Source organism: Brassica napus, chromosome A5, assembly GCF_020379485.1.
Source record: "Brassica napus cultivar Da-Ae chromosome A5, Da-Ae, whole genome shotgun sequence".
Taxonomy (NCBI): domain Eukaryota; kingdom Viridiplantae; phylum Streptophyta; class Magnoliopsida; order Brassicales; family Brassicaceae; genus Brassica; species Brassica napus.
In genome coordinates, this window is record NC_063438.1 from 10,113,745 (window position 1) to 10,126,696 (window position 12,952).

A 12,952-nucleotide genomic window follows, 5' to 3' on the forward strand; every position below is an offset into this window, starting at 1 on the left:
GACACCAAAATCACCACTTTCTTCCAAATCGTCCCTGAACCTGTAAACACTCTAAATAGACTCTATATCGTAGTAAATATATATTAAAACATTTATAAACCATGGCTAAAAGTGGGTAAAATCCATGGCCTATCACATTTCATCTTACTAACCAGAGAATTCTACTTCAATAATCTCTTGCAAGATCCCATAGAAATCTTTTTCACCTTTCACACATTCCGTAATTCCTTGTTACCCAACGTTTTCCATATTCATAAGTATGAAAGTAAAGCCACATTTGAAATACATAGGTGATGTGTGATCTTTGCAACCGGATCTTGAACGAATTTGTGAAGCCATGTGGGATAATATGGATCATCATAATCAACCTAACTACAAAAATAACACAAAATTTTGATTAATACAAAAGTAACACAAACATTCAATTAATTCATATTATTAATTTAAATATGTAAGTACATGAGTCTTTAACCACTTACAAAAGTGTAGATCTTTTGGTTTGTTCATCTCATCTGTGGATATACGTGGTATCACTTATTTCGCTTTAGTAGTAAATAAGCCACAAAATAACAGAATAAGATATATATATATATAAATTGAGTAGACTTTTAACCCTTACCTTTCAAATAAACACTCCATATTATCCTCACAACTGAGAAGAACATATGTGCTGGCACTGTTGGGGTCTTCTTGACTTGAACACCAAACATGTTTCAATTTTCCACCCAAACGCCTGATTTGGGAAAAGATGTTTGGAACACCATCAACTATATATGTTGGCGCAATACCACCATCATCATATCTACGTGTAACTCGTTTTTGTGTATGTACTTTTGGCACAAAGTAATAGGATGTAAAGTGCGATGTTCTTCAGTCAAACTCCCAGCAACTATGGAACCTTCCACCTTTGCAAGATTTTTTGTTTTTTTCCTTTCAACTGCCTCATAGATCGCTCGTATGGGTACATCCACCAAAAATGAATAGGTCCACCTTGTTATATCTAATATGAAAGGTGGACTACGAGATGTTCCATGACATAAAAAACAAAGGAAATATATTCTCTAAGTTGCACAATAAAATCATAATGTTTGTCATTGAGTTGTTGGATGACATCTTCAATTAACATATGTGTGCTTAGATCCCTGAAAAATGCTTCATTAACTTGTATAGTGCAAAAGTAAATATATTAGTAGTTAGTTACTAAGTAAAAAATATGTTATTAATTTGTATTTAAAAAAATATTTCACCTGCAAGCGGTTCATGTATAATTGTTGGAACCAGCTCAGCAAATGCAAATGGAAGTTGACTTTGCATAAACACATGACAATCATGACTCATCATCCATGTGAATATTGATCTTGTTCAACACATCTAGTGATATATGAAACATAGCCATCAGGAACTTGACTTATGATGCCACTTAGTTTAACATCGTTGTCTTTGCTTTTGATGACAGTCTGAATATAAGAACTGGAATATAAATATTGTGTTTATGATGTTGTCGAAAAAATCATTCTCTATATGCATCACATCAAGGTTGGATGCAAAAGCAGGTCTTTCTGGTATGGCAACTCCCAAAATATACTCTTCTTGTGGCAATTGTGATGAACTCCATAATAATCAAGCATATTTCCATGAATATGCCGATTACCCCCACGATAAGTAGTTTTTTCAGCACCGTAGTAATCAATATGCTCTTCAATTTGTTTTCAACTTAAATGTGGAGGAGGAGTGTCGCATACAACTCTTTTGTTCCTAAACAATGTCTTGTTTCTTCAGTACGGATGGTTAACAATTAAAACATGTCTTCCTACCATGCTTCAGTTGAAACTCATATGTCATAACAAGAAAATATGGACAAGATAACTTCTCATGTGATAGCCTAGCCAGATAGCGTCCCATATGCCGGAAAGTCGCTTATGGTCCATATGAGAACTGCTCGAATCGTAAAATTTGTTTTTGTTGAACAATCATATGTGTTGGATCCTATTGACCATAAATTCTTCAACTTATCTATCAGTGGTTGTAGAAAAACATCCAGTGACCGCTTTAGATGCTTATGACTAGTGAATAATATGCTCAAGAATATAAATTTTCGTTTCATGCACAACTTTGGTGGTATGTTGTACATCGTAAGAATGACTTGGCCACAACGAATATTTTCTTGCAGATACTCCAAATTGGCTGAATCCATATGTGCATAACTCAAGATAAACATTTCAAATATTTCTAGGGAAATCTGCGGTGATTCGTATTGAAATGTTTTCATGGTCTTGCATCTGATGGATGAGTGACCTCTCCATCCTTCTAGACATGTTCAGCATGTTATCTTCTCACTTCAGCAATCCTTTGGGATTGATATAATCTTTTCAACATGTTTGTAATTGATAGATACCACATCCTTTGGTACGGTATCCTATTCTGCACACGTCTTTGCGGTTTAAATTGTGTTTTTTTTTTCCTAAGTAACACTCTTGTTCCTTGTCGTTCCTCAAGTAGATTATGCAATTGTCGATGCAAACATCAATCATCTCCGAAGGCAACCCAAGACTATAAACCAATTTATGAATCTCGTAAAAAGAATCGACTGACACGTTGTCCTCTGGCAAATACTCTTTAAACAATTCGGCCCATGCATACATGCAATTCTTATATAAATTATGATTAGTTTTAATATCCATCATCCCACCTGATAGAGACAATTTAGAGACACTTTCTCTACAACCAGTGTAGATTAGATAATTCGCAACATCTAACATTTCATTAAAAAAATTTGCATCTAAGTTAGGTTCTTCAAAATTTTGAGTTTCATCAGATATTGTTGTAGTAGTTTCTAAAGATGCATATGTTACCATGTCGTGAACCCTATCATGATCAATCATTTGCTCCTCATTTTCATTATGCAAATGATTTGGTTCTTGATCACTATTACCAGCATTTTAAAATTACTATTACTACTACTAATTTATTCCCACCATAACCATCTCCATGTTGAAACCAAATATAGTAATGTGATGTAAAACCTCTATTTACCAAGCTGTTCCATACAGTTTTATCACGGGAAATTTAGTATTCTTTCATTTCTGACAAGGACATAACATCTTACTGTTTTCATGTGTGATCGGGATACAGCAAGCATAGAACATGAATATCTCTAGCCCATTGAAAAATTCCTTCATGACTCTCGTTTCAGAATATTTGTGCGTAGACATCTAACTTCGTAACTCGTATATATTGCCATCACTAGACATTTTTTCCTTCACATCTCTATGTTGTTTTTTTTTGTGTCTTCCATGCTCAAAAGAATATCATAGGTAAAAATTTTAGGCTCAAGAGAATGTCATATATATATGTATATGAAATTTTCTTCAATGGTAGGTATGAATTTAACAACAGATTTATAACAAAACAATTACAAGTCTTTTACTTCAGTATAACAACGACTTTATGAAGAAATAAGTTAGGTATAGCCTATCAACTATTTCAATTTTACTCGTCGTCTTTAAAAAAATATTTTCATTCATCGTAAAATCGTCGTAAATTAACATGTGTTTTACCATAAATATTTGTTCACATTAATTTATTTCTGCTTTACAACGAATTAGTTTTTCCACGTAAACTACTTGTTAAAAATTATCGTTAATTTATAACGACCATTTCTCCTCGTAAATTTTAGTAATAAATGATATTTTTTCCTCTAGCGTATATTATTTCATCACTTATTAAATAATTGTAAATGTATAAGGATTTTTATTAAGTATTAAAGAATCAATGTCTTTATTTATTGTAATACTAGGGTAAATATTCGTCCTCCTCAATCCTCATCCTTAAATTAGGTTTTTAGTTTCTTAATTTTATTTGTTGGTAAATATCGAATATTATTACGGATTTTATTTTGCAAAATGTTTTGAGAACGATAACAAATAAGCACACTACATAAAAGGGTTTCAGGAATATTTCTATCGCAATGATCGCTAAGAAGGGCCTCCACAAGCTCTAACTATTGGCCAACAATTTGTGCGACAGTGGAACCTTTTTATGGTATTCTTTTGTTATGCATAGGAAATTTTGAGCTTGAACAAGCCACCGCACGTTTACGTAAACAACTAATAAAATATATTATTTGTATTTTTTCTTGTCAACAAAATATATTATTTGTTTACTTCCATTAATGTGTCAATAAATCCACTTACTCAACAAATTTACATTTCGTAATATGCACAATACAAACCACATGTTCTTAAATAATATAGGTCAACTTTAAAGGCCTAACCAATATCAAATAAACTCTGTTCTCGAGAACTAGCCACCATCAGGCTATTACTAATAACATAATCTATACTATACTAAAAGGGGATATAAGCCATGGAGAGGGTGTCCACATAGGATAGAAAAATCAACCAATCAGAGAACCCGAAATTGCCATATCATCTCATTTATTTTTCGTAAAAAATAAAAAAAACAATGCGAAGGTGAGAATCGAACCCGGGTTGGTATGATATATATATAGGACAGTTACCACTAAGCCATTGACACTTTCTTGGACACATATAAAGAACCACTAAGTATATAATCACAAACTTTTATGTACATTTACAATAATATGAATTCAACTTTCAAGACTCCGATACTTTGTTTTGTAAAAAAAAAAAGTAAGTGGCTAAGTTAATATATTCTTAGAAAGTGTGAGAACGTTGACAAATATGAAAAAGCATAGATTTTTGTTTTCGTGACAAAGTTAAGAATTTTGTAAAAGTAAGTTTAACATATAAATTTTCGTGACAAATATGAAAAAGCATAGATTTTTGTAAAATTTTGACAAAACAACTCAAAACATACTTCTCTAATGTCTTAATAAAATATTATTTAAGGGTGTAATAATTAAATATATTAATTCAATAAATTTTGTAATTTATAGACAAAACAATAACACAACAAATTTTGAAACATTTGTTTAACCTATCGATTTTTTTTCATGAGAATCCAACTAAACAAGATAAAAAAAAATTAGATTTACAAATATTTAATTACCATTTTATTCAATTTTGATTAATTTCAAATTGTCATAATGTATCTTTTTGAAGTTACAAATATGAAAAAGCATAGATTTTTGTACAATTTGACAAAACAACTCAAAACATATTTTTCTAATGTCTTAATAAAATATTATTTAAGGATGCAATAATTAAATATATTAATTCAATAAATTTTATAATTTATAGACAAAACAATACCACAACAAATTTTGAAACATTTGTTTAACCAATCGATTTTTTTTTCATGAGAATCCAACTAAACAATTAGATTTACAAATATTTAATTACCATTTTATTCAATTTTGATTCATTTCAAATTGTAATAATGTATCTTTTTGAAGTTACAAAAAAATAATGTTCTTTCTTTATTACACTAGCATTGTATATAGATTCTATATACACAAAATAAATATAATATAACAACATAAGCTTGCTTTCCCCGATTCATATGAAAACTTTTTAAGTTATCCACCAAAGCAAATTAATTAAATCAATGAAATTGTTAAAATACAGCAAATTAATATATAATTTTATTTTAAATTAAATTATTTAAAAAGTGTATTTTCGTTAAAACAAAATAATAAATAAGTAAAACTGATTTGATGGTAATTTTTATGATATATACATATATATATATATATATATATATATATATATATATATATATATATATATATATATATATATATATATATATATATATATATATATATTCTGTGAAAGAAATAGAAGCTTAATATGGAAAAAAATCTTAAATACAAAAACTTCTAAAAATTAACAAAAAAAACTAATAAATTAAACTATGATATCACTTAAAATCTTCTTAGACCATATTAATAAAATATTTAAGCGATAATTAGACAAATTTGATTTTTTTCCAGCAAAAAATTTATTATTAATTAGCATCAGTTATTTCAAGATGTTTAAGAAATGGTGGACAAAAAAATAAGATGGACATTAATGATATATGAACTATGAATAGTACTTTGTGAAGCAGACTTAGATAACATATCTGCACATCCATTTCCAGTCCTTTTTGATGCTTAAATTCAATTTCTTCAGAGTAGTTATTCCACAAATAGATCGTATGAGATATTGTTTTGATATGTAGATTTGTTTTTTCAATGTTAAGAAGATTGATAACTGTAAAAATGTCTCTTTCGAATATGATATGTCTATAACGAGTCCCCAACATGAGACAAGTTTGTTTAAAAAGTAAATAATTTTATTTTTCTTATATTATATAATCAATATATATTATTTACTGATAATAAAAATATAGTTATTCATCTATCACAAATATCTATGCAAATATGTGAATCAAGTACAACAATCAAACAACATAATGATTTCCACAAAAAAATTTAAAAATATATTTATGTTATGAAGTCATATTTTATATTCTTTAAATAATGTAATACAATATTATACATTATTTTTTAGAATTGAGAAATACATATATCAGTTAGACAAATTAAGCGATAATTAGACAAATTTGATTTTTATTTTGTGAGTAAAAAGTTTATTATTAATTAGCATTACTTATTTCAAGATGTTTAAGAAATGATGGACAAAAAAATAGGATGGACATAAATGATATATGAACTATAAATAGTTTTTTGTAAAGCTGACTTAGATAACACATATGTACATCCATTTCCAGTCCTTTTTGATGCATAAATTCAATTTCTTCAGAGCAGTTATTCCACAAAGAGATCGTATGAGATATTGTTTTGATATTCAGATTTGTTTCTTGATTGTTAAGAAGATTGATAAGTGTAAAAATATTTCATTCGAATATGATATGTCTATAACCGAGTCCCCAACATGAGACAAGTTTGTTAAAACGTAAATAATTCCATTTTTCTTATATTATATAATAAATATATATATATTATTTACTGATAATAAAAATATAGTTATTCATCTATCACAAATATCTATGCAAATATGTGAATTAAGTACAACAATCAAACAACATAATGATTTTCACAAAGAAAATATAAAAAATATATTTATATTATGTGGTCTTATTTTATATTCTTTAAATAATATAATACAATATTATACATTATTTTTTATAATTGAGAAATACATATAATATCTTATCCGCGCGTAGCGCGGTTAAAAAATCTAGTAAAAAAATAATAAAAATCTATGGATACAGTTAGCAACTCCAAGAGTTAATTTACAGCATAAACAATGTTAACTAAAAAAATATTAAAGTCAAATTAAAAATGGCAAACAACTTTCGCAAAACGCGGTCCATTAATATGTATACATAACGTCTGCAATACACAAAAGATGTAACATCTTTTTTGGTCAAACCAAAGATTGTAACTTAATGGTTAATACAAGCATTGTATTTTTTTCATGTTTACATAGCATGGTTAGTACGAATACTGGTTAATACTAGCATTGTTACATATGCTCATATTCGAACTCAGATTTGGTGTTCTGTATATGAACAAAATTATATTTTTGTAATATTAATTTAACAACACATTAGCAATATTTTATTTAAACTATAACTGCAAAAAAAACATACGATTTACGACGACCGAAATCATAGTTAATTCATTGTAAATGGATTTTACGAAAAAAAATAATAATGTTATCGAAATTGTCATAAACTACCGGTTGTAACGGACATTTCATCGTAAAATCCTTGTAAACTTTACGATGATAAAGATTCATCGTAAATTCCAGAGATAGCGTCTCACTAGCTTGCACGTCAAAGAAACGCGCCTACTCAGGACCACCACTTCCTGCCTCCATGAATTGCAAAAACATTAGCTTTGGAGAAGAGACTACCGAGATTATGCAACACACCGCCAACATCCAAAACATAGGATTTGTTGTTTGGTATATATTATTTTTGATTTGAAGTTAAGTAATTTAAAAAAATTAGAATTTAAGATTTTAATTAGAGTTTAGGATATATGATTAATTTGAGGTATGATGTAGATCTATAGTTTAGGGTTTAAAGTTTAAATTTAATATTTTATCTAAACTTTTAAAAATATTAAAATTTTAGATTAAATAAAAAATATTTGAGTTTTAGAGGTTGTGTTTAAAATTTAGGTTTTAGAATTTTGGATTTATTTGAATTTTGGAAACAAATGAAATGGAGTGAGAGAGAAAGTGAAACGAGGGTGAAAGGGACAATAAATTATTTCTCGCCCCTTAATTATGCATAACGTTTGAAACTGAAAATGTTATGTATACTACGTTTCCAAAAAGCATTTGCATAATTAAAACTGGACCAACCAAATATAGTTTTTGCATTTTCACAAATGGTATCTAAAAATAACGTATGCCAGACATAGAAGAAAAGAAAGAAAAAAACATTATTCTCAACTTTTTTTTTTTGGGTACAAATGTTAAATACATTATTCTCAACTGCAATCAAAACCCCTATTTCTTGTATTAACAACTCGATTATCCATGCTTAAATAACACTCTACAAATTGGAAAGTTGTTATGATCGTATTATGTAAATTTTACTTCAGAAAATAGCCAGCGAGTCATGAGGTGGAGAACGTGGAGGTTAAAAATCATTGCATATATTCGTACGAAAACCAGCTTTAAAAAAAAAAAAAATTATTCGTACGTAACGAGTTAACTTCAAACCCCATGCAAATTCTCATGCACGGAAACCTTCCTATATAAACCCTTCCAAGTTCATTATTTAGTCATCATCATCAAATTAACCATCAACAAAAAGCAAATTTAGCTAAGAACCAAAGAAAGCAAAAACCACAATGTTCTCAACCATGGAATGTCAAAAAGCTCAATTCTTTGTAACCATTCTTATCATTCTCTTTGCGGTTTCAAGTAGCAAAAATGTTTGTAACCCGGCCTGTAAGGCTAAAGAACCGTTCAACTGCGACAATCCACTTACATTCAACCGAACTAGTTTTCCAAAGAACTTCACTTTTGGTGCGGCTACTTCAGCCTACCAGGTACATATATCTTTGAAACTGACCTTTTAATAAGACATAGGGATCTATCAAGATTATTTTCATCAACCAAATATACGAATAATCTTTAACCCGGCCTGCATGATTTTTTTTTTGTACCAGATCGAAGGTGCTTCACATAGAGCACTTAACGGATGGGACTATTTCACTCATAGATATCCAGGTCACAACACATCATTGATTAAAAAAATTCCCGTATAATTAATTAGCATTCACCTTGATGTAGAGAAAGTTAAGTATATAAATAACGGATGGGAATATTTCACTCAGAAGTTATATATACTCATATTTCGATCTGCTATATATTTACAGAGAAAGTGCCAGACCACAGTTCTGGAGACCTTGCTTGTGATTCGTATGATCTTTACAAGGTAAGAGGCTATCCATGATGAATGTGTGTGTATACATGTTGTTTGTTCCATTTCAGAAATGTAACTGAGCTCTGGAACTCTCATATAACAGGAGGATGTCAAATTACTGAAAAGAATGAAGGCTCAAGCATACAGACTCTCAATAGCATGGTCAAGGATCTTACCAAGTAAGCGCAGATGATAAGACTAAATTTTCATTATTATTATTATTATTATTATATTTTAACTAATCTTACGACATATATGCTTCTACCCTTAGAGGGAAGATTGACTGGAGGGATTGACGAAAACGGGATAAAATACTACAATAACCTCATCAATGAGTTAAAAGCAAATGGTAAATATATTACATAAATTTGTATTTTTGATACATACATATATTATCAAGTTTTAATTGTCCGATGTATCAATTTTTGTTGTGTGAATAAAGGCATTGAACCGTACGTAACAATATTCCACTGGGATGTTCCCCAAACTCTAGAAGATGAGTATGGAGGTTTCTTGAGTCGACGCATAGTGTAAGTGCATTAAATAATATTTATCTTAAACTTGTTTTCTTTGTCTTAGGTTATGTTACTTATGTACATTACATAAGATCTATCTTTTTATCTAATATGTATGATACATGAGCAGAGAGGACTACAAAAACTATGCCGAGCTTCTATTTCAGAGATTCGGAGACAGAGTCAAATTTTGGATCACTTTAAACCAGCCTTACTCTCTCGCAAGCAAAGGTTATGGAGACGGATCGTATCCTCCTGGACGGTGCACTGGCTGTGAATTTGGAGGAGATTCTGGAACTGAGCCTTATATAGTTGCACATAACCAACTTCTAGCTCATGCAAAAACTGTAGCATTATACCGAAAACGATATCAGGTTCATATACTTACCAAATATTTCATGATTTTTTTCCTTCCAAGAAGATTTGTATGTAGTATATGTAACTTATAATCCAAAATATCTATGCATTCAGAAATTGCATGGTGGTAAAATAGGAACGACCTTGATCGGGAGATGGTTCACCCCATTAAACGAAAATAGCATTCGTGACACGGCTGCTGCAAAGCGGGCATTTGATTTCTTCGTTGGATGGTATATATATTTTTCAATTAAATTGATTCTCAGATCACATGAATATTCACGAACACATACACATCTATAAAGCTTTTGTTATAGTGTTCAAATGTAACAAATATACTTGCAGTATTTAATTTATTATTTTTGTTCTATATATATATATATGTATGAAGGTTTTTGGATCCATTGGTTTATGGAAGATATCCAAAGATAATGCGACAGATGGTTGGACCTAGATTGCCAAAATTCACACCTCAAGAATCAAAGTTAGTCAAAGGATCACTTGATTTTCTAGGGTTGAACTATTATGTTACACAATACGCGACCAATGCACCTCCTTCTACAAAACCTAGTGTCATAACCGATCCAAGAGTTACACTTGGATGTATGTAAAAAATTGTGCTTCTTATATTATATTATATATATATATATATGTGTGTGTGTGTGTGTGAGTGTAAATTTTCTAAACTCATATATTTCTCTCTACTTGGATACAGATTACCGCAACGGAGTACCTATTGGTGTTCAGGTAACTATCGACTTAGATTTATAATCATCATTTTTAAGAGATCACAGCGTTTATTTGAATTTCCTTCTGATATGTTCCCTTCTTGTTTACAGGCGCCTAGCTTCGTCTACTACCCTCCAGGGTTCCGTCAGATTCTAAATTATATCAAAAACAAATACGGAAACCCACTTACCTACATCACTGAAAACGGTACCTACATATCATCATACCAATACAAATATGTTTAACCAATGTTTAAACAAATAGAAATATGTGTGTGTGTTTAATTTGGAAATATTGTGTTAAATTTTACAGGAATTGGAGATCTTGATATGGGAAACTTAACCCTGCCAAATGCTCTTGCTGATAATGGACGAATTCAAAATCATTGCAGCCATATTTCATGTCTAAAATGCTCTATCGAGTGAGTTAACTTTATTTGACATACTTTTGAGAATTATAAGTGGTTAACATTATTTCAAATTTATTTCAGGGATGGATGCAACGTAGCAGGATATTTTGCATGGTCATTAATGGACAACTACGAGTTCGGAAATGGTTACACTCTCCGGTTTGGTATGAACTGGGTCAATTTCACTAATCCTGCTGATAGAAGAGAAAAAGATTCTGGAAAATGGTTTTCTAAGTTCATAATCAAACAATAAGAGGAATCGATATGATATACATACATACATACATATATATATATATATTTATATATTTGTGTGTGTGTGTATATATATAATTAAATTAATGTACTTCCAACCTATTGAATCTAATAATTATTGTACTCTATGTATTGTTGGCTTTATTTTATTATAATTATTTAATAAATTTTACGTGATGTGTATGTGTTTCTAATACAGTTGTAATAACCAGGTCTTGATTTCTGGCAATTCATAAATTAATAAATAAAAATTATATATAGCTTTTACCGTTCATATTTTATACTCTACGTGTCTTCTACGTACTCAAGCGTAACATTTCAAAAATTAAATCAGTTTAAATAACAAAATAGGCACATGAAGATGTTGTCTAATTCAAGAGAAAAATCAAACCAAAATGCTTTTGCTTATATTTTTGGTAGCGATTTAAGTTTGACAAAAAGAATGCTCACATATGGACTCTGCAGAGGAATATTCCGGCTGAGTTTTCATGTAACAAGAAAGATACTGAATCGTAAGTGCGGGTGACTTGTGGTTTCTATGATCTTTATAAGGTGTGAGACTATTACTGACTTTCGTTTCTAAATTCCAACAACGTTAGGCTCTCTGCTTTTCAGACTTCCAGCTTCTTGTCTTAAAGAGATAGAGATATTATGTCTAGTATTCCAATTGTCGGGCTAGGGTTGCATATAAATAGTGAAAGATATGCAACCCTATCATAAGCTAAACGAAACATTCGTTTGCAGCCAGTGGTGTGAAAGATTTGGTTTTTTCTCAGCTTTTTGTACTAGTTACTTATTTTCTACAATATAAATATGAATGTGATTAGATCTATAAGACATGGCTTATAAATAAGAAAGTTACTTAGTTGTAGATAATTTACCGTGAAAGTTGTGGTATTCTTACTCCTAACCTAAGAGTTCCACACTTGAATGGATCGGATGTTGCTGGGTTTTAAATCTATTCTCTCAGCAGCAGTTTTTGCAGCACGTACTTGTGGCACTAGTCTTGACTTCCCAGCCCTCCACAAACTTCCCAACTGTTTGAAAATAACAGCTTTCTGCCAGTTTACTTGCAAGTTAAACCTCCTCTGCATCAAAATAAGCAAATGTCAAACATGTTTATAATTTCATCTTGCGATTCAACAAAACATATATATATATACAAACCTGAATTTCTTCCCACATTGTTTCTTTAGTCACTGCATCAAGTTTTTTCCAATCAAAAGGTGTTACCAGAACATGTTCCCTCACAAGAGGACCAAGAAAAGATGATAGTGTTACTGAACCAGGTCCAGCATGATCACCAAAG

General features: G+C 30.1%; 1 protein-coding gene across 1 annotated transcript; it reads left to right on the forward strand.

Annotated features, from left to right (window-relative positions):
- The first annotated feature begins 8,557 nt into the window (after nucleotides 1-8,557).
- LOC106453761 (myrosinase 4-like) lies at nucleotides 8,558-12,062 on the forward strand. Its single transcript, XM_048780327.1, has 13 exons — nucleotides 8,558-9,001; nucleotides 9,122-9,182; nucleotides 9,332-9,390; nucleotides 9,482-9,557; nucleotides 9,650-9,727; nucleotides 9,821-9,908; nucleotides 10,024-10,267; nucleotides 10,365-10,483; nucleotides 10,642-10,853; nucleotides 10,966-10,997; nucleotides 11,090-11,186; nucleotides 11,292-11,400; nucleotides 11,470-12,062. Exons 1-13 carry the CDS (start codon nucleotides 8,801-8,803, stop codon nucleotides 11,639-11,641), a joined length of 1,548 nt encoding a protein of 515 aa, XP_048636284.1. The 5' UTR covers nucleotides 8,558-8,800; the 3' UTR covers nucleotides 11,642-12,062.
- Nucleotides 12,063-12,952: the final 890 nt, after the last annotated feature.